The 23,589-nt window shown below is 38.4% G+C and overlaps 1 protein-coding gene and 1 long non-coding RNA gene across 2 annotated transcripts in view; both read right to left on the reverse strand.

Annotated features, from left to right (window-relative positions):
* The window catches only part of iglon5 (IgLON family member 5), a 318,662-nt gene that overhangs the window by 13,540 nt on the left and 281,533 nt on the right, over positions 1-23,589 (reverse strand). Inside the window, exons 5-6 of the mRNA XM_022673935.2 lie at positions 8,653-8,784; positions 3,211-3,331 (exon numbers count right to left, since the gene is read on the reverse strand). Coding sequence (XP_022529656.2) covers positions 3,211-3,331; positions 8,653-8,784 — 253 coding nt within the window. The remainder of the gene's footprint in view (positions 1-3,210; positions 3,332-8,652; positions 8,785-23,589) is intronic.
* Positions 21,146-21,581, reverse strand: LOC125784424 (uncharacterized). The gene is made up of 3 exons (XR_007427222.1): positions 21,532-21,581; positions 21,392-21,487; positions 21,146-21,303 (listed from the first exon to the last, which is right to left on the reverse strand). It is a non-coding gene; the product is annotated as an uncharacterized LOC125784424 (long non-coding RNA).

The raw sequence follows: 23,589 nt of genomic DNA on the forward strand, positions 1-23,589 counted from the left end.
GGAAAGTGATATTTTTTATAAAAATCACAAAACGAACTGCTTTACCGTATTTTTCGGACTATGAGGCGCACCGTATTATAAGACGCACTATCAAAGAACGCCTATTGTCTGCTATTTTTCCATACATAGGGCGCATCGCATTATAAGGCGCGTTAAGTGACACTAGAAAGGGTGCCTATATTAAAGTGAACAGGGGTGGCACCATGTTTCCCTTCCCCCACCGGGGGTGGTCGCTTGCCGGTGGAGCGTCTCAGTATACAAATCTAGCTCTTTCAAAGTCAAACGAGTGCTGGATATTAATCTACACAGATTCCTCTCCTGAAAACTGTTTATTTGGGTGAGTAACGTGCTTCAGTTTATTTACAGTAAGCTTAGATTTCCAGATGTCCACTAAGGCTTGCTGCACCAGCGTTAGCATAGCTATCCGCTAGCACGCTAGCTAGTCCCCTAAACTAGTAAAGTTAACCCAAACTTAAACGACAGCGTTACACTGAGTAATCCTGCGTGTTCTGGTAAGACAGTGAGATATTAGCTAGCGATTCGTCCCCCGTAGCTTGTTTTAACACGTTAAACAAGCAGATTACAGGCTGATAAAACTCACCTCTGAGAGAGTTAGCGCTTAGCATCTAGCTAATGCTAGCCAGGCAAAGCAGCACAGACTTACAGGCCGATAACTCACCTCTGAACGGTGAACGCTTAGCGATTAGCATCTAACTCTAATAATACTGCTCCAGCAGTATTAAAAGTGCTAAATTTAGAAAATACTGATCTCTGAACAGTAAAAAAGCTAGCTAGCTAAGCGGTTAGCATCTAGCTAATGCTATTTATTGCTGCTCCAGCCTCGGAGCGGCACGGCTCTGCACGGAGTGTGTGTTTACTGCTCCTTACACCTGACGGGTAAAATTTAGATAATACTGATCTCTGAACAGTGAATAAGCTAGCTAGCTTAGCGGTTAGCATCTAGCTAATGCTATTTATTGCTGCTCCAGCCTCGGAGCGGCACGGCTCTGCACGGAGTGTGTGTTTACTGCTCCTTACAACCTGACGAGTAAAATTTAGATAATACTGATCTCTGAACAGTAAAAAAGCTAGCTAGCTAAGCGGTTAGCATCTAGCTAATGCTATTTATTGCTGCTCCAGCCTCGGAGCGGCACGGCTCTGCACGGAGTGTGTGTTTACTGCTCCTTACAACCTGACGAGTAAAATTTAGATAATACTGATCTCACTGAATAAGCTAGCTAGCTTAGCGGTTAGCATCTAGCTAATGCTATTTGCTGCTCCAGCCTCGGAGCTGCACGGCTCTGGACTCTGTATAGCACTGAAACTCTCTATAACGCTGCACGGAGTGTGTGTTTACTGCTCCTTACAACCTGACGAGTAAAATTTAGATAATACTGATCTCAGTGAATAAGCTAGCTAGCTTAGCGGTTAGCATCTAGCTAATGCTATTGCTGCTCCAGCCTCGGAGCTGCACGGCTCTGGACTCTGTATAGCACTGAAACTCTCTATAACGCTGCACCGAGTGTGTGTTTACTGCTCCTTACAACCTGACGGGTAAAATCCATACAAAAGGCGCACCGTATTATAAGACGCACTGTCAATTTTTGTGAAAATTAAAAGTTTTTAAGTGCGCCTTATAGTCCGAAAAATACGGTATTTGTCTTTATATCTTTCAAAGCAGGTATGAGTCATATTTTTTTTTCAAATTATATAAAAAATGGCAATTTTTTAACACTTTTAACAGCTTTAACAGTTTTTTCTTCAATCACACAGAATCACTGCAATAACTAGCCTCACCCTGCAGCACTTCACCTTTACCCAATCTTCATAAAGATTTAATGGAAGTGGGATATAAGCTTCCATTACAAACTCCAGAGATGAAATAAAGAAGCGTTTTTTTTTTTGTGCTGCGCCACTCGTCTTCGGATGATGGACTACGTTTCAGACCAGGTGAAAATTGCGTAAGTGCCATTAAACGCTTTTTATGCTACAAATTGCAGTGGAAATCCAGCTCAGTCTGGCTCCCTGAGGTAAATTGTAGCTAAAGTGTAAATTAGCTGCCGCTGAGCAGCTAGCGCTAGCCTTGGATCTTAACCCTTTGAACTCTAGGCTGTTTTGGTGTGTTTTTTCCTCGTTTTTGTTTTCAGTTCCTCTTTCAGGTCTTATAACACAGTAATTATATCAGACAGACACATGCCCTGATCTCTTTTACTCCAGAAGACATACGGCTGCTCAAAAATATCATCATTTAAAATGTAAAAGGAAGCAGAATTGTTATATTTTCCTGGAACTGGTCATGTTTTAATCAAAATTTTTTACTTATTTTTGAATGTATAGACTTTAAATATATTCACACCTAAGATATATTTTCAAAAATGGTTAGACTAGAGTGTTTATGAGTTAAAAGCATAATATATATTAATGATTTAAGTTCATTACATGGCTTATTAATTATTACTTTGATAAAATACATGGAGAAACAGCATCAGGTGGATTTATTTATCTTGATAATCGATAATCACACCTCTAGGATACATGTAGATACTAAAAACCACCTGACACTCAGAGCAGCCTATGCCTTTCAGTATTTTGAGGATCAGGACACACAAAGAAAACTATATACAAAAATTTAAACTTTTTAGTCTAAATAAATGTTAAAAAAAATGTTTAGTGCAAAATAACTACTTAGTAAAAATGTGCGAGTAAAATATAAAAAACTATATAAAGTAGTGCGCACACCATACCTATAGCTTTAGTTTGAGTAAAGCAGGTAGTTTCACACTTTTTTTCTGCAGACACTTTTGAGTCTTTATTTACTGATATTATTTGGTTTGAAAATCATATAAATATGTTTGAAGCACTAAAGGTAAATAATATTGGTTGGGGAAAAAGATTTTTCACTTTTTTAGGTGTTTTTCTCAATGGGTTTCTTGTAGATTTAGCTTTACCGCACTGGGATGTGATCACTATTTTTAGAAAGAGTAAGCTCCGCCCTTTTTAACCATATATGGATTATGTTTATGTGTGAAGGAACTCCTGAGTAATTAAGCTGAGAACAAGGTGAGATTTTAGACAGAGGAAATCCGTCCGTAGGGTTCTAAGGGTTAAAGGCTTCATAAAAAGGTATCATCTGAAGCTTTTCTTGAAAAGACTTCCCCCTCGTCAGTGAACTATTCACTCCAGGGTTCATTCACTGGTCGAGACTCTCACCTCCGGTCGTCCCTGTACCACTCGAAGGACGCCGTGGGTACAGCCATGGCTTCACAGCGCAGGATGGCCGTCTTCCCGAGCTGAGCCGGCATGTTTTTCACGTCTGTGATTACAGGTGGATCTGAGGGGAAGAAAGAAAAAGCTTTTAGAAGATTTACAAATTGAAATTTACACAAATTACCATATAAAACATATAAAAAAGTACTTTGGTACCACTTTAAAATAAGACTACCTATATAAAGGATTTATAAATGGTTTATAAATTAGATTATTAAATATTATTGATTAGGTTTTAAATGCTTAAAGCAGGTTAAAACACATTAATTAAAAAGGCAAAAGTGATCCGTTGTTTCCTTAGTCATTTAATTTACAGTAAATAACTAAACATAATTACAATTTTATTAATAGGACAGGTTTAATGCTGTTTAATCATTACTTTGCAAATTTTCAGCTCACTGTTGCCATTTCTGTCTGTGTTGTTTTATATTTTTTATATTTACTAACTGATTATTCATAGGTTATACAGTATTTGCCGCCTCATTAATAACCATTGGTAAACTCATTTAAAAAACATTTATAAACCCTTTATGAAGGTAGTCTTATTTTAAAGTGGGACCAGTGCTTTTTAAGGAGAACAATCTATCCAAACCAACCCAAATCGAGCTTTTCTGATAAACAGCAACGGGTTTTTCTCATCTCTGTGGAGGAATTTTGTTCCACTCTTCTTTACAGAATTATTTTAATTCAGACACATTGGAGGATTTTCCAGCATAAACATCCTGTTTAAGATCATCCACATCATCTCAATCATCCAGACTTTAACTAGACCACTCCTCCAAAACCTTCATTTAGTTTATTTTTATTTTTATTCCATTCAGAGCTGAACTTGAACTTGTTTGTGTGCTTTGGGTCATTGTCCTGCTGCAGAACCCAAGTACTCCTGAGCTTGAGGTCACTAAAGAACAGATGGCTGGATATTCTCCTTCAGGATTGTCTGATAAACAGCAGAATTCCTGCTTCCATCTATTACAGCAAGTTATCCAGCAGCTCCAGACCATCACACTAATCACACTAATCACACTAATCACACTAATCACACTAATCACACTAATCACACTAATCACACTACCACATTACCACACTACATTTTATGTTCAGTATGATGATTTTTTTTTTGGAAATTGGTATCAATCAATCAACCTTTATTTTCACTCTGGAATACAGTGCATTAAGGGTGTCCCTCATTTACAATGTTACCAAACATTTACAGCATAAAAGTGATTAAAAACATTTAATAAGCAATTAAAAATATTACGGAACAAAATAGTAAAAAATACTAAATAAAAGAAATACTAACTAACTTTAAATATAGATTAATATATATATATATATATGATAGATAGATAGATAGATAGATAGATAGATAGATAGATAGATACTTTATTAATCCCCACAGGGGAAATTCATTTGTCCAGCAGCAACAACTATACAAAAATATACAAAAAAAAAAAAAAAACACAACCACAGAGTACACACGTCAACAAGAGGTGTTGTACAGCCTTATGGCAGTAGGAATGAACGACCTTCTGAACCTCTCAGTTTTATGTCGCAGCGAAAGGAGCCTGTTACTGCGGCTGCTTTTTTGAGCAGCCAGAGTCTCATGTAAAGGGTGTCTGTTGTTGTTAAGGATGGTTTGCAACAGACGCCTCACCCTCTTCTCCACCAGATCCCCCACATAGTCCACTTTCCCACCCATCACAGAACCACACTTTCTGATCAATTTATCCAGCCTGTTACAGTCTCTCACAGTAATGCTGCTTCCCCAACAAGTCACCCCAAAGAACACAGCACTCGCCACGACGGAATGGTATATATATATATATATATATATATATATATAAATTCTAAAAGACCTTAAAACGAAAATTACACATATAATATAAAATAAAATTCTATCAAATATATAGGAAATATAATAATAGTAAAGTAAATTGATCAGAATAAAAAAAAAATGATAAAATGAATATTAATGAGCTAAGAACACAGGAATATAAAATAATAATTTAAAACATTAGAATAAAAAAATGAATTGTATAAAAAATAAATACATAAAAAAATTATTCATTTATCATCTTTACCAAGACAGAAATCTGCAGGAATACCCATGAGGCTAATCTTCCTCTGCTGGGTGCAGGTATATATCCTATATATAGCCACTAATTTGCATTATAGTTATATGAACCTATATTGCGCATATCCAGATATAGAATTTAGAATAATTTCCCAGGTTCTTAGCAGTGAGATAACAGACATTATTCTCAGCTTTTTATGTATTTTAGTTCATATTTATAGATAACAGTTCATCACACTGTGTCAGAAACCCCATAAGTAAGTCTATTAGAGATGACCTCTAATGCAGAACTAAGTTTAGACAGCAGCGTTTGATCAGAGACGACATCTGGGGTAATGGGAAAACTGTGTAAATTGGGTAAATGGCTGAACGTTTTTATGTAGGCCATGCTCTGTGCTCATTTGCATCATCATGCATGATGCTTATGTTGTTATAAAAAGGGGTTAAGTCAAATATAAAATATATAAAAGATTCTCACATTTCCGCCAATATTTTATTATACCTTATATTAGCTTTACTACATCTGGAACAACACTATAGAAAAGAAACTTGGATATAACTTATAGTAATCAGTGTAGAGCTTTGTAAGCAGCATAGATGTACTGTTTTAAAATGTGGTGTTTTGTGTTAATTTCTCTAATACTGGCCACTGGATTTAACATGGCAACTCATGGCAAATAACTCTCTGAGGATATGAGAAATAGAAGTTTTGCTCTTCACAAAGATGACCTAGACTATAAAAAGACTGCGAACATACTAAAACTGAGATACAGCACAGTGGCCAAGGTCATACAGACCTTGCCAGGGTCAACCAAAGAAATCAAGTCTTAAAGAAAAAAAAAAAGAAAAAAAAAATACTACATGCCTTTTGTGCATTTTGAAAAATGTAGAAATAGGAGGTCAGCCTGCAATGCTCAGAACAAACACCACACACTGCATCAACTCTACGTCTACGTGGTCTGTGTCCCAGAAGTAAGCCTCTTCTAAAGCTGATGCACAAGAAAGCCTGTAAACAGTTTGCTAAAGGCAAGCAGACAGCTTTTCTTGCCTACAGTTGCCAAACAGAGTGTGATCCCTTTTTTTTTTTGGAAACTGGGTCGCATGGTAGTTTTCTAACATGATAACGACCCCAAACACACCTTCAATGTGAAACATTAAATTGATTGACTGGTGACGTACGGTATTTCCTCCGACCTAAACCAAATTGAGCACCTGTGGGGCATCCTCACGTGGAGGGTGGAGGAAAGCAAGCTATGATTTATTCCATGCCTAAGAGAGTTAAAGCAGTTCTGAATAATAATACGGGTGGTCACACAAAACATTATATATAAAATAAAAATAGCATTTAAAAATATCCCTTACAGTTTTATATTGTTTTTTCTTTTTTTATCATACCTACATTTTTCAGATTATCATACAAACGTTGACCAGAAAGAACAAAAAGCCCATTTCACGTTTGCCAGCTAACATCTTGAGGATCCCCAGCACTTTCCCCAGGAATATTGTTTTTGAAAGGGTGTGTTTCCCATTATAACTGGCATAAAACTAACCCATAAATTCATGAAAAGAACATCATACTGAAAACTGAAACTTGGGTTCTGCAGCAGGACAATGACCTGAATCACACCAGGAAGTCCAAATCTTCCAAATCAATTTTTTTACACAGGGCAAAATTGGTCTTGATATATATTTTTTCTATTAATAAATGAAATTATCCTTTAAAAAAAAGAGAATCTAAAAACTGTACGTATGACAAAAATACAAAAAACAAAAAAAAATACTTTTTTCACGACACTACGTTTACGGTATGAGGTTTTTTTCTCCTTATGATCCAGCTTTATCCTACATTTGTGGATTATAGCACAGTGAACTGTATTGTGTTCTATTACAGAATCAGTAAAGCCTGTTTTTAATGCAGAGCCACCTGAGGGCCCGAAGATCCCTAGCATCTTAATACTGACTTTAGGCCTTTAGTCCTTTACACACAGGCATTAATCCAGATTCTCTGAATCTTCTAATGTGAAACTGAGATCTCCCAATATTAACACTCTCTATTACACAGATTAGAAAAATAATACACTTAACTTTTACTATTAGTTACTCTGAAAAAAGGAAAAGCATGTTTTTTTTTATAAAACAGCTGTTTTACTCAGTAAGAACCTCTCAGGATATTTTTTGTCTGATATTAAAGTTTGTTTAATAATAAACAACAAAAAAGGTAATTATGACAAAAATTCAAATGCAAAAAGAAATTCTGTAAAGAACAAAATACTTTTTACACCACTGTAATTACAGGTTCTAACTTGTGAAGCACTAAACACTAATTAATATAATGTTAGGAAAATTATAGATAAAAAATGTATAGATTTCAGTACTTAGTATTTTAAAGGAAGCAGATTTTTTTTTTTCTGAGGTCATCTAGTTAGGGTACCACCTTGGGATATTTTGAGTACCACCAATGGTACCCGGTATCATCACAGTTAGGAAACACTGTACTGGTATATCATCGCTTTCCAATTAAAAAACAAGTATCTGCCACTATGATCGGGAGATCGCTGGTTTGAATCCCGGTCATGCAGCTTGCCACCAGCTGCCGGAGCCCTGAGAGAGCACAGTTGGTCTTGCTCTCTCTCTCTGTGGGTGGGTACAGTAGATGGTGCTCTTTCTTTCCCCTCATCACTCCTAGGGTGATGTTGATCAGCTCAAGGCTGCATCTGTGAGCTGGTGTATCAGAACCGAGTCGCTGCGCTTTCCTCCGATGGGTAGGTGGCTGACTTCACATGTATCGGAGGAGGCATGTGCTAGTCTTCACCCTCCTGGTGTTGGGGGGCATAACTAGTGATAGGTAGGAGTCCTAATGAGTGGTAAATTGGAGGGAAATTGGGATAAAAAAATTAAATATATTATAAAAAAGCAACTTTACAGCAGAGAGAAAAAACCTTCTTAACTTTCAATGGAAGTCAATGTAAAAAGAGCTTATTTCAAGTCATTTTTAGGTATTTTTATTGATCCGTTCATCAAGAAATTTTGACACAGTGTAAAACACAGTTTGTCTGTTCAAATTATGTAATAAACAAAAAATCGACAAAAATGGAGATACTAGTTTTACATTGGACAGTGTCGGTATGCAGGTCTGGTGCTGGTCTAGTGCTTATTAATGTCCTTTTGAGTGGGGGTGAACGCCTCCTGCCTACCTAAAGAGGAAGCTCTCCGGCCCTGATTAAAGAGTGACTTATTAAAATGCTGGAGTGTGTCCACACGTGTGTGAAGCGAGTGAGAGTGTGTGAGAGGGTGTGTGTGACCAGACTCACAGTTAACGGTGACCTTGACGCGGCGCGTGTCCGGCGGGGCCACGCCGTTGTTAGTGATGCATTCAAACTCCTCGGCCTGATGTCGTTTGATATCGGTGATGTCCAGGAACTCTCCCTCGTACATCCGGCCATCTGTATGTAAAGACAGACAGACAGACAGAAAGTGAGACAGACAGTCAGATATAAGTGGGCATTAAGGTTATTTTCCTTAACGAAAACGAACGAAATAACAAAAACTCAAAGAAAGAAAACATTAGTTTTTGTTAACTGAGACTAACAGAAACGGTAGCCTCTTCTGAAGTCTGCGTACAAGAAAGTCTGAAAACAGTTTGTTGAAGACATGTCAACACAGGACATGCATTACTTGAACCATGTCCTATGGTCTGATGAGACCAAGATTAATTAGTTTGGTTCAGAAGAATAAATTTACACTGTTATATAAGCTGCACACAGACTACTTTTCATTGTGTCAAAATGTTATTACTTACTATTTGAGATACTTGGTACTTAATCTCAAAAAAAGTATTACTTAGTATTTCAAAATACTGACTTGCTATATCAAAATAATGACTTAGTATCTCAAAATAATGACTTAGTATCTCATAATAATGACTTAGAATCTGAAAATAATGACTTAGAATCTCAAAAATTTATTACTTACTATTTCAAAATACTGACTTGCTATATCAAATTAATGACTTAGAATCTCAAAATAATGACTTAACATCTGAAAATAATGACTTAATATCTACAAATATTTGCTTAGATTCTCAAAAAATATGTAGTATCTCAAACAAATTACTTAGTATCTCAAAAGAAAACACTTAGTATCTCAAAATACTGACTTGCTATATCAAAATAATTACTTAGTATCTCAAAAAATGACTTATTATCTCAAAATAATGACTTAGAATCTCAAAAAATACTTAGTATCTCAAACAAATTACTTAGTATCTCAAAAAATACTGACTTGCTATATCAAAATAATGACTTAGTATCTCAAAAAATGACTTATTATCTCAAAATAATGACTTAGAATCTCAAAAAATACTTAGTATCTCAAACAAATTACTTAGTATCTCAAAAAATACTGACTTGCTATATCAAAATAATGACTTAGTATCTCAAAATACTGATTTGCTATATCAAAATAATGACTTAGTATCTCAAAATAATGACTTATTATCTCAAAATAATGACTTAGAATCTCAAAAAATACTTAGTATCTCAAACAAATTACTTAGTATCTCAAAAAATACTGACTTGCTATATCAAAATAATGACTTAGTATCTCAAAATACTGACTTGCTATATCAAAATAATGACTTAGTATCTCAAAATAATGACTTATTATCTCAAAATAATGACTTAGAATCTCAAAAAATACTTAGTATCTCAAACAAATTACTTAGTATCTCAAAAAATACTGACTTGCTATATCAAAATAATGACTTAGTATCTCAAAATACTGACTTGCTATATCAAAATAATGACTTAGTATCTCAAAATAATGACTGAAATCTCAAAAAACAATCTCAATAAACACTTAGTATCTCAAAAATACTTAGTATCTCCAAATACTCACTTGCTATATCAGAATAATGACTTAGTATCTCCAAAAATACTTAGTATCTCAAACAAAATACTTAGTATCTCCAAATACTGACTTGAAAATGTTATTTTATCATCTGCAGAAATGTGAGGGGTGTACTCACTCTTGCGATACTCTGTAATCAAAACTAACTGAAACTATGTACTAATAAAAACATTCAAAATAACAGAAACTAGCAAATTCACTCTGAAAATGAATTGAAGTAATTGAAAACGAAAAAAGTAAAGATTAAATAAAATGAAACTATAATTAAAAATTCTAATAAAACAATTATAACCTTGGTGGTCATCAGAGTGTGTGTTCAGGAAGATGTTAAAAGAGCAGGTTAGTCAAACTCTCTCCTGTTGCAGATAATGACTGAAGTGCAGTGGGCCTGGGATTTATGCTAATGAGAGCGTGCTAATTAGCGGCTGCTGGCTTTCACTCACCGTCAGACGTCCCGACGCTTTTGATCAAACTATTTGCTGAAGCTCGTCAGGTCTAATTGCAGCCTGATTTGGCCGTGGTGCTGTGATCGTTTGGACGTTGGCCGGCGAGAAGCTCTGCCAGCTTTCATAACCTCCAGTAGACGTAGCGTCGTGTAGTAAATGAAGTAGAGCATTAAGTACAGCATTAAAACATCCCTATTGTTTAGTAATTAGTCCAGTAGCAGTGCTGTATGGCCAAGACAAGCTGCATTTACATTTTTATTTTATCTTCATTTTATCAATGACTTTATTACTGATAATCACTTCCTCTCAGTAAAAAAACTCCTGCATCCAGACTGCAATTGAAAAAAACAGGAGGACCAGTGAGTTTTTAGGCTTTTTTCTTGGTCACATAACATTGTGGCGTTCAGTAGCTCCTCCATTTCCACTCGCTGTTGCGTTTTTAACATGGATCTCCGTGGAAACACAGTCCAAAGTGTAATTACGGTGTGCGGCACTGGACAAATAGCTACTTTATTAAACGCAAGGTGACGAAACTCAGAGATGTGGATCCGGACAGGACTAAAATTACCGGAGAATCACAGAGAAAAACTGTAGACAATTCAGCTTGTAATTTTCTCAGAGGACGTCTGAGAAAAACACGTACATGGTGGTTCTGGATGGGAATAAAATCACAGAGGACTCCCAATAAAAGAGAAAATTACCCCAGAACACCCTGAGAAACTAATCCCGTCCAGACTAATCCCATCCTTATTTTTCTCTTCACTGCTGAAACTGAGACTAATCCGGAGACGTTTAGTTTCTCCTACATTCTGTAAATAAGGTGAGATGAATGAACACAGATCCAGACACTGTCTTGAAGTGATGTTCTCAGGATTTTCAGTATATATGTCACAGCTTTCAAATTATCACATGTATCACCATGCACTGTAAACTCCCCATTTGTCTGAACTCGAAAAATTAAGCCTGTTTTAAAAAATTACTATTGTGAGTTAATATGCATTAATAAGTGCATTATTATGCAAAGAAATTGATTGAACAAAAGATAATATACTATTATATGTTCTGTGTTCTGGTTAAGTTGGCAGAAATTATAAAACAATTGTTATGTAATTCTTAATAACACCGATGTAACATACAGTTGCAAGAAAAAGTAAGTGAACCCTTTGGGATTTTTTTTAGATTTCTGCATAAATTGGTGATTAAATGTTTTCTGATCTTTATCTACGTCACAACAATAGACAAACACAATCTGCTTAAACTAATACCACACAAACAAATTATATGTTTGCATGGGTTTTATTAAACACAACATGTTAACATTCACAGTGGGGGGGGGGGGTGGGGAGTATGTAAATCTTTATATTTAATAACTGGTTGATCCTCTTTAGCAGCAAAAACTTCAACCAATCGTTTCCTGTAGTTACAGATCAGACCTGAACAACAGTCAGGAGGAATTCTGGATCATTCCTCTTCACTAAACTGTTTCAGTTCAGCTATAATATTCTCAGGATATCTGGTGTGAATTGCTGTCTTTTCATATTTTTATTTTTCTCCAACTCTATTCTTGTTTAATGTTTTCCTTATTGTGGTTTGTCAACCAAAATGTTAGCATGTGCCAGAGATTTCTTTAAGTCTTCAGATGACACTCTAGGATTCTTCCTCACCTCATTGATCATTCTGCGCTGTGCTCTTGCAGTCATCTTTACAGGACTTTACCACGCCTAGGGAGAGTAGCAGCAACAGTGCTGAACTTTCTCCATTTGAAGAGCGTCTGTCTTACCGTGGACACATGAACATCAAGGCTTTTAGAGATACTTTTGTAACCCTTTCCAGCTTCATGCAAGTCAACAATTCTTGAACGTAGATCTTCTGAGAGCTCTTTTGTAAGAGGCATGATTCACATCAAGCAATGCTTCATAAGTACAGCAAACTCAAAACTGGTGTGTGTTTTTGTAGGGCAGGGCAGCTTTAACCAACACATCCTTTAATCTCATCACATCCTGCTCTCACAATTATCTCTTAGAAAAATCATTAGTCTAGGGGATCACATACTTTTTCCACCCTCACTGTGAATGTTAACATGTTGTGTTTAATAAAACCATGCAAACATATCATTATTTGTGTGGTATTAGTTTAAGCAGACTGTGTTTGTCTTTTGTTGTGACGTAGATGAAGATTAAAACACATTTAATCACCAATTTATGCAGAAATTCAAATAATCCCAAAGGGTTCACATACTTCTTCTTACCACTGTATATATTAAGTTCAATGTACTTCAAAGTCATATTACATGAACTTTAATCATTTTAGGTAATCAGTTTTGAGTTCAGTGAACTTATTTGGTATTGCAGTGTGGGTTCTTTGGGTTAACAGTGTTTAATGGCATTTTAATGAAATTATCATTATTGTGAATACTTTTAATTCTAAAAAACAAAATAAAATTGCTATATCAAAATAATGACTTCGTATCTCAAAACAATGACTTAGAATCTCAAAAAGTACTTGGTATCTCAAAATTCTGACATGCTATTTTAAAATAATGACTTAGTATCTCAAAAAATACTTAGTATCTCAAAATACTGACTTGCTATATCTAAATAATGACTTAGAATCTCAAAATAATGACTTAGAATCTCAAAATACTGACTTAGAATATCAAAAAATACTTATTATCTCAAAAAAAAATGACTTAAAAAACTTAAGGGCTTGACAGTTTACTGCAAACTTTTTGTACACTGGATTTTATACCATTTTCACTGAACCTTAAAAGATTAAATGGCAAAAATAAAGGGGGGGGGGGGGGGGAATTGGAGTATCTTAAAACTTTTGACCAGCAGTGCACCAGCAGCAAAAGCTTAGATTTTAGTGATTTTAGTGATTGATTTGAGTGATTTAGTAAGGGAATTATAGTTATTGTAAATAATTCTAAAAAAAGTTATTGTGAATAATTCTAAAAAAAACAATAAAGAAAATTAAACTGCGTCTGCTTGATGGCAGACAAAAATAAAACATCCACGAAATCCTCTTTAGAAGTGTTTGTTTTTCTCCACACCTGCCGCCGGGCGATTGGGTGAGCGGTGGGCCGCGGGCGGCGCCAGCGGTCGTAATTCAGGAAGCCGCGAGGGGGAGCAGATTTTTTCTGGGCGGCTGTTCTAATTGAAGATTATAGCGGAGGATTATTAGCACAGCCACTGAGCTGGAGCCGATTATTTGCAGCTGCAGCCGCCGCTCCGCCGAGCGCACGCCGGGGCTCCGGCTACGCCAATGCTATTCACTCATTCTATTAAGTTATTAAACATGGCTCCACCGCGTCAGTCCCAGCCACCACACTCAGCACCCGGCTCCAGCCGCCGGAAAAAACAGGAGGGCAATGCTGTATCAGATCTGCTGTGAATGAGCATCAATTATACCAAAAATTATAATCAAAAATAGTGGGTGTCAAGAAATTTCTTAATTTTATCACTTTAAAAATATATAAGTAATATAAAAAATATAAAAAAATCCAGTTTTTACAGATCTGCATTTTTTAACTTTTGAAATATAATGATATTTATTATTCTGTAGCTAGAAGTATAGATACTAGAGTTTAAAATACTAAAATACGCCTCACAACTTACCATATTTTTCAGATTATAAGGCTCACTATCAATAAACATCTATTTTCTGGTCTATTTTCATACATAAAACACACCAGATTATAAGGCATATCTTATGAGACACTAGTAAGTTACAGGGGTATCGCCATATTTTCCTTCTAATTCAGCAGATCTCACCGCTGAGACAAGATCTGTAAAGCTAAGCTAAACTAAGTAAACAAAACTGTAATTCTTAAAAAAGTGCTAGATAATAATCTACAGAGATTTCTCTCCTGAAAACTCTTTATTTGGGCGAGTAAAGCTCTTTTGTTTATTTACAGTATTTCCACTAAAGCTGGGTGCAGCAGCATTAGCATTAGCAGCTAACCGCTAGAGCTATCCGCAGTTAGCAGCTAGTGCCACCTGACAGCGCAACACTGAGGAACCCTGAGTGTTCCAGTAAGCCAGGGAGACATTAGCTAGTGGTTCATCCTATGTAGCCTGTTTTAACCCAATAAACGTGAAGAGTACGATATACTCACCTCTGAATGGCGAAAGAGCTAGCGCTTAGCTCAGTTAGCAGCTAATGCTAATGCTCCTCAAGCAGTGCTAACCAGGGTTAGAAGCAGACTCCAGGCTTGACTGCCAGAAAAAGCAATTCAAAGGCAAAGACTTCACCATCCAAGATGCGTCAACCTAATTGTATAATCATCTGGATAAAACAATCTAGACCTCATCTAGATCGTTAAAATGTCTTATATCTTCATTTTTTTACAAGGACCCCCAGAATCTTCCAGGACTTCTTCTAAAACTAGTCGTAAAAAGTATTGACATTTATTACTTTGTGGGTAGAAGTATAGATACTAATGTTTAATAAAATACTTCTGTAGAAGTTAAAGTGTCAACTCAAGCTTTTTACTGTTTAAGTAAAAGTGTTTAAAAAATTACTGCTTTAAAAACTACTTTAAGTATAAAACTAAAAGAAATGTAAGGAGAAAAAAAAAGACTAAATTAGACTAAACCATAGAGTCCTAGAGTCCACTACAACCCCCCTCCCCAAAACACATTTTACTAAGAGCTATAATGACTATAATGTTCTATTATTGAAATGTTCATGTTGAAAATATAATTTGGGATTTTGCGCTAGGCTGTTCTCTAGTGTTTCAGCTGCATAGATGCTAATTATAAATAAATGTATTTATTTTAGTAGAATGTAAATATATTAAAGGTAAAGTTTAGTTGGACTGGAGTTTGTCTGGAGTTCTCTTGAGTCTCTGCACAGATCATCTTCATACTAGACTACGTACGTCTGCTATGTTCTTGCTGGAGTGTGTGGGGGGGGGGGGATTAACCAATAGGGTGTCGGAATGGTCGAAATAGTTATAATTACTCCAGTAGAGTATAGATAACCAACATTTCTATGACCAAGGATGTGATCATAATGCTATGGCTGATGGGTGTACATACAGTTATATCGAAATACATCACATTTTCTGGTTGTTCTGTCCTGCGTTTGATCTCAGCAGCAGTAAAGTGCTGATGTTTTTGTGTGAGAGGGACGTGAGTGGCTGGTGGAATAGGAGCTGACACTCGACGACCTCTCCAAAGGAGCAGCTCGGCTGATGGAAATGGGCTGAAAAAGCCTGGAGATAGCGATGGATCGGTGGGCTGCGGTGATGATGGGTAGATTTAGCAGGCCTTGTTCTCGAAACGAGGGAGAGAGAGAGAGAGATAGAGTGGGCTGAGCCTCGTTTGTCTTTTATCTGAAGTCCTCTGTGGTGTCACGGCGAGTGATATTTAGCCAATAAAGCGCGAGCCTTTCAGCGCCGCCACCGTGTCTCATCTCGGGAGATCAGGTGGAGGGGCTGTTCTTGCTGATATAGACAGATGTGAAGTGTTAATGGATCAAAGACGTTTTGTATGTGTCTGGTGAAAGTGTGTGTGTGTGTGTGTGTGAGAGTGTGTGTTTGTGAATGCTGAGAGAGAGAGAGAGCATGCTGATGGACAGGGACGATGCTGTTCGTGACACGTGATACTTATTTCTGACAGGCGTCTGTACGCCCGTCTGCGGATACGCTCTGTCAAAGACTGCAAGTGCTTTGTTTAACAGGTGAATAGAAAAAAGGGGGTGTGGCTTGTTGTTGCTAATTGATACTAATTTAATTATGTAACAAAAATTACATCATTTAAAAATGTCAAAAAAAGTGCACATTATCTCCACATTAATAAAAATACACTACAATAAATGCAGGAAAATGTCACCACATGAAAGCAGAACAATTGTCATATTATACTTGGCAACCGGGGTGTTGGCACATGTAACTTGGGCCAATTCTCATACTATACACAGCAACCAGGGTGTTGGTACATGTGGCTTGGGCCGATTCTCATATTATACTTGGCAACCGGGGTGTTGGCACATGTGGCTTGGGCCAATTTTCATATTATTCTTGGCAACCAGGGTGTTGGCACCTGTAGCATGGGCCAATTCTCACATTATACTTGGCAACCTGGTTGTTGGCACATGCAGCTTGGGCCAATTTTCATATTATTCTTGGCAACCGGGGTGTTGGCACATAAAGCTTGGGCCAATTCTCATAGTATACACAGCAACCAGGGTGTTAGCACATGCAGCTTGGGCCGATTTACATATTTACTTGATAACTGGAGTGTCGGCACATGTGGCTTGGGCCAATTCTCATATTATACTTGGCAACCGGGGTGTTGGCACATACAGCTTGGGCCAATTCTCTTATTATACTTGGCAACCGGGGTGTTGGCACATTTAACTTGGGCCAATTCTCATCTTATACTTGGCAACCAGGGTGTTGGCACATGCAGCTTGGGCCGGTTCTCATATAATACTCAGCAACCGGGGTGTTGGCACATTTCGCTTGGGCCTTTTCTCATATTACACTTGGCAACCAGGGTGTTGGCACATTCGGCTTGGGCCAGTTCTCATATTATACTTGGCAACCGGGGTGTTGGCACATGTGGCTTCGGCCAACTCTCACATTATACTTGGCAACCGGGGTGTTGGCACATGCAGATTGGGCCAATTCTCATATTATATTTGGCAACGGGGGTGTGGGCACATTCGGCTTGGGCCAATTCTCATATTGTACACAACAACCAGGGTGTTGGCACATGTAACTTGGGCCAATTCTCATATTATACTTGGCAACCGGGGTGTTGGCACATGTAACTTGGGCCAATTCTCATATTATACACAGCAACCGGAGTGTTGGCACATGCAGCTGAGCCAATTCTCATATTATACTTGGCAACCGGGGTGTGGGCACATTCGGCTTGGGCCAGTTCACGTATTATACTTGGCAACTGGGGTGTTGGCACATGTGACTTGGGCAGATTCTCATATTATACTTGGCAACCTGGGTGTTGGCACATGCAGCTTTGGCCGATTCGCATATTATACTTGGTAACCGGGGTGTTGACACATGTGGCTTGGACCAATTCATATATTATACTTGGCGACCAGGGTGTTGGCACATGTGGCTTTGGGCCGATTCTCATATTATACTTGGCAACCGGGGTGTTGGCACATGTAACTTGGGCCAATTCTCATATTATACAAAGCAACCAGGGTGTTGGCACATGTGACTTGGGCCAATTCTCATATTATACTTGGCAACCGTGGTGTTGGCACATAAAGCTTGGGCCAATTCTCATATTATACTTGGCAACCAGGGTGTTGGCACATTCGGCTTGGGCCAGTTCTCATATTATACTTGGCAACCGGGGTGTTGGCACATGTGGCTTCGGCCAACTCTCACATTATACTTGGCAACCGGGGTGTTGGCACATGCAGATTGGGCCAATTCTCATATTATATTTGGCAACCGGGGTGTGGGCACATTCGGCTTGGGCCAATTCTCATATTGTACACAACAACCAGGGTGTTGGCACATGTAACTTGGGCCAATTCTCATATTATACTTGGCAACCGGGGTGTTGGCACATGTAACTTGGGCCAATTCTCATATTATACACAGCAACCGGAGTGTTGGCACATGCAGCTGAGCCAATTCTCATATTATACTTGGCAACCGGGGTGTGGGCACATTTGGCTTGGGCCAGTTCTCATATTATACTCAGCAACCAGGGTGTTGGCACATAAAGCTTGGGCCAATTCTCATATTATACTTGGCAACCGGGGTGTTGGCACATGTGGCTTGGGCCAGTTCACGTATAATACTTGGCAACTGGGGTGTTGGCACATGTGACTTGGGCCGATTCTCATATTACACTTGGCAACCGAGGTGTTGGCACATGCGGCTTGGGCCAATTCTCATATTATACTTGGCAACTGTGGTGTTGGCACATAAAGCTTGGGCCAATCCTCGTATTATACTTGGCAATCGGGGTATTGGCACATGCAGCTTGGGCCTTTTCTCATATTACACTTGGCAACTGGGGTGTTGGCACATGCGGCTTGGGCAGATTCTCATATTATACTTGGCAACCTGGGTGTTGGCACATGCAGCTTTGGCCGATTCGCATATTATACTTGGTAACCGGGGTGTTGACACATGTGGCTTGGACCAATTCATATATTATACTTGGCGACCAGGGTGTTGGCACATGTGGCTTTGGGCCGATTCTCATATTATACTTGGCAACCGGGGTGTTGGCACATGTAACTTGGGCCAATTCTCATATTATACAAAGCAACCAGGGTGTTGGCACATGTGACTTGGGCCAATTCTCATATTATACTTGGCAACCGTGGTGTTGGCACATAAAGCTTTGGCCAATTCTCATATTATACACGGCAACCGTGGTGTTGGCACATAAAGCTTGGGCCAATTCTCATATTATAATTGGCAACTGGGGTGTTGGCACATGCAGCTTGGGTCGATTCTCATATTATACTTGGCAACCGATGTGTTGGCACATGCAGCTTGGTCCAATTTTCATATAATACTTGGCAACCGGGGTGTTGGCACATGCAGCTTGGGCAGATTCTCATATTATACTTGGTAACCAGGGTGTTGGCACATGCAGCTTGGGCCAATTCTCATCTTATACACAGCAACCAGGGTGTTGGCACATGCAGCTTGGGCCGATTCTCATATTATACTTGGCAACCTGGGTGTGGGCACATTCGGCTTGGGCCAGTTCTTATATTATACCAGGCAACTGGGGTGTTGGCACATGCAGCTTTGGCTGATTCGCATATTATAGTTGGCAACCTGGGTGTTGGCACATGTGACTTGGTCCAATTTTCATATAATACTTGGCAACCGGGGTGTTGGCACATGCAGCTTGGGCCAATTCTCATATTATACTTGGCAACCTGGGTGTTGGTACATAAAGTTTGGGCCAATTCTCATATTATACTTGGCAACCTGGGAGTTGGCACATGCAGCTTAGGCCGATTCTCATATTATACTAGGCAACCGATGTGTTGGCACATGCAGCTTGGGCCAATTTTCATATAATACTTGGCAACCGGGGTGTTGGCACATGCAGCTTGGGCAGAGTCTTATAATATAATTGGCAACCAGGGTGTTGGTACATGCAGCTTGGGCCAATTCTTATATTATACTTGGCAACCAGGGTGTTGGCACATGTGACATGGGCCAATTCTCATATTATACTCAGCAACCGTGGTGTTGGCACATGCAACTTGGGCCAATTCACGTATTATACTTGGCAACCAGGGTGTTGGCACATAAAGCTTGGGCCAATTTTTATATTATACTTGGCAACCGATTAAAGTCAGCTTTTTACTTCATAAACTCTAAGCAGATGAGCTGCTGTCTGTGTTTTATCTGTTGTGAACATCTGCGCTCTCTGATTGGGTGTTTAGAGGGCTGTGTTGTGTATCGGTGGGGGGCGGGTGGGCGGAGCTGGAAGGGGCTGAGGGGAGGGGATGATGGACAGTGGTTGGAGCGTGATGTCCGGTCTCCTGCAGGCTCTGGTTTCTGGTCCAGATGGTTCTCTCAGTCTCTGGGCGTTCGGCCGCCCTCACCGCTGTGCTGACAGCCACCGGCACCGCCGCGGAAACGCCTCCAGAATAACAATGTGTTCCTCTTATACTTTCACTTCCCTATTCTACCTCTCTCTCTCTCTCTCTCTCTCTTGCTCCAACGCTCTCAATCTATTTAACTATACCTCTCTCTCTCTCTCTCTCTCTCTCTCTCTCATATATATGTTATGTTTTGCTTTATCTCTTTGTCTCTGAACTCATCTTTCACACTACCATTTTAATCTCTTTTTCTTATTTTCCCTAACTTTCTCTATCTGTCTCTTTACCTCTATTTCTCTTTCTCTCGACCTCTCACTCATCCTCTCTCTCTCTACCTGTCTCACTTTCTCTCATTCTCTCTCTTACTGTTTTCCCTCTACCTCTCTCTCACTCACTCTTTCTCCCTCTCTCATTCTCGTTCTCTTCTCACTCTTTCTCTCTCTACCTCACTTTCTCTAACTCTTTCTTTCTCTTTCTTTCTTTCTTTCTTTCTTTCTTTCTTTCTTTCTTTCTTTCTTTCTTTCTTTCTTTCTTTCTTTCTCCCTCTGTCTCTCATTATTCCTGTACCTGTCTCTTACCCACTCTTTCTTTCTTTCTTTCTTTCTTTCTTTCTTTCTTTCTTTCTTTCTTTCTTTCTTTCTTTCTTTCTTTATTCCTGTACCTTTCTTTCTTTCTTTCTTTCTTTCTTTCCCTATCTATCTCTCTCTCTTCTCTTCTCACTCTTTCTTTCTCTTTCTCTAACTCTCTTTCTCTTTCTTTCTTTCTTTCTTTCTCCCTCTGTCTCTCATTATTCCTGTACCTGTCTCTTACCCACTCTTTCTTTCTTTCTTTCTTTCTTTCTTTCTTTCTTTATTCCTGTACCTTTCTTTCTTTCTTTCTTTCTTTCTTTCTTTCTTTCTTTCTTTCCCTATCTATCTCTCTCTCTCTTCTCTTCTCACTCTTTCTTTCTCTTTCTCTAACTCTCTTTCTCTTTCTTTCTTTCTTTCTTTCTTTCTTTCTTTCTTTCTTTCTTTCTCCCTCTGTCTCTCATTATTCCTGTACCTGTCTCTTTCTTTCTTTCTTTCTTTCTTTCTTTCTTTCTTTCTTTCTTTCTTTCTTTCTTTCTTTCTTTCTTTCATTATTCCTGTACCTGTCTCTTACCCACTCTTTCTTTCTTTCTTTCTTTCTTTCTTTCTTTCTTTCTTTCTTTCTTTCTTTCTCCCTCTGTCTCTCATTATTCCTGTACCTGTCTCTTTCTTTCTTTCTCCCTGTCTCTTATTATTCCTGTACCTGTCTCTTACCCACTCTTTCTTTCTTTCTTTCTTTCTTTCTTTCTTTCTTTCTTTCTTTTTTCTTTCTTTCTCTCTCTCTCTCTCTCTCTCTCTCTATATATATATATATATATATATATATATATATATATATATTTCTCTTTGTCTCTGAACCCATCTTTCTCTCTACCATTTTATTCTCCCTTTCTCTCACTCTCTACCTGTCTCTCTAACCCTCTTGATCTCTCATTCTCTCTCTCTGTGTCTTTTACTCTCTCTGCCCCTCTTTATCTCTCAGATGAGCTCAGACTTTGGCGTGTTGGTATTTTAACAGCGCAGTGCTTTGCAGGAGATACTGGTAGCCTCTTCTGTTCACTATGTGAAGGTTCTTTCTCTAAACCAATTTCATCCGTTAGCCCCTGCTGTGGTGTTTGGGGGTGTTGGGGGATGTTGGGGAGTGTTTTGGGGTGTGTGAAGAGCTGAGTGGACAGATTTGCCTGCAGTAAACCCAGAGCTTAGCGGGGAAGTGAATGCTTGTGAATAAACCGCCTGATGCCTGGCACACTGTTTTATGATGGTTTATGAAAGACCTAAAATGCAAATGCCAAATGTTCCCTAAAAAAACATAATTCCTTTAGATTTCCACTATTTTACCATGACAATTATTCCACTTAAAGCTCATATAGCACACGTAGGATCACTGTTGGGTTTGGACGTTAAATTAAGCGGCTATATTTGTACTGTAGTCATGGCCACCGCGAGTTCCAGCACTTATCGTCACCGCGTGAAGCGTTTTCACACCCGCACATTTGTCCTTGATAATGAGACCTGCTTCGAGGACATGCTAACCGACTAGCGTGTTCTACAGGACGACAGAGCGTGAGTGATTAGCTCGTAGATATGGATCCCATAGCTGTCCAATCAGAGCTCCAGTGGCTAATGGCTTCACACTGGAAATTAACAGAAGCGAAAGAGAAATCAGTGGAACGGAAACGCGCTGGAAACAAGACGTATAGTGGAGCAGATGGACATGTAATTAAATTAACTGCTGCACACTGGGGATTGATTGATACACTGGAGGTAGTGACGCTAATTAGATATGAGGGGGGGGGGGGGGGGGGTTTGGTGCTGGTTTATGTGATTATGCATGAGTCTGCTGAACGAGACGGATATAAGGTATAACTGATGTTCAGGTGTTCCACAGTAGGGCTGGGCGATATGGATAAAAAATAATATCTCGATTTGTTTTTCTTGATATGTTCCAGATTTTATACAGGCCTGTTTAATAGTCAGTGCTATATCCTGCATATTATAGTAGCCAATTAGGTTCAGCAGCATTTTACATTTTCAACAATGAAAAGGCTTTTTCAAGTTACGCTTATGTCCGTAAATTTGGGGATTCAGAGCCGATGAATCCGAATCCAGGTTATGTTCAGTCAGAAACTTCATACCTTCGTTTCTTTGTTTTTACTATGACTGAATGAGGGTGTTTGGTCCCACTTTATGAATAAAATCCTTAATAACTTGTAATTACACATTAATAATACATATAATAACATTGTAATTACACATTATTACAGATTTATTACAGTTGATAGGGAAAATACTGTGATATGTCTATCTACTGGTGATATGTTCATGAGGAAGAATCATTTACACAGGGAGGGTGTGAACAGGTTATGTTCAGTCAGAAAATTTCATAACTTCGTTTCTTTGTTTTTACTATGACTGAATGGAGGAGCTACTGAGCTCTGAGTTTCCCCTTCTGAAGTCTCCATTGCTCCACCAGCCGCTCTCGTTCAGTAAAACTGAATATATATAGGGAAAACTAAATATATTAGAGATATATTAGGGATGTGTTCAGTCAGTGAGTAAGAGAACGTGCATCCTGGCTCTAATCAAAACTCATTTCACCTCTCACTACTCTAAAGTATATCCTCTTGTAATTAAAGTTAAAAACAATGAAAGTCTTGCCCGCTGTACAGTTTGCATCAATGATTTCAGCATTGCCTAAAGTGGATTAAATGATTGTAAAAGGCATGTTGAGGTGATTTAATGTGACATGGTACATGTGTAT

The sequence above is a fragment of the Astyanax mexicanus genome, chromosome 1, assembly GCF_023375975.1.
Source record: "Astyanax mexicanus isolate ESR-SI-001 chromosome 1, AstMex3_surface, whole genome shotgun sequence".
Lineage (NCBI taxonomy): Eukaryota > Metazoa > Chordata > Actinopteri > Characiformes > Acestrorhamphidae > Astyanax > Astyanax mexicanus.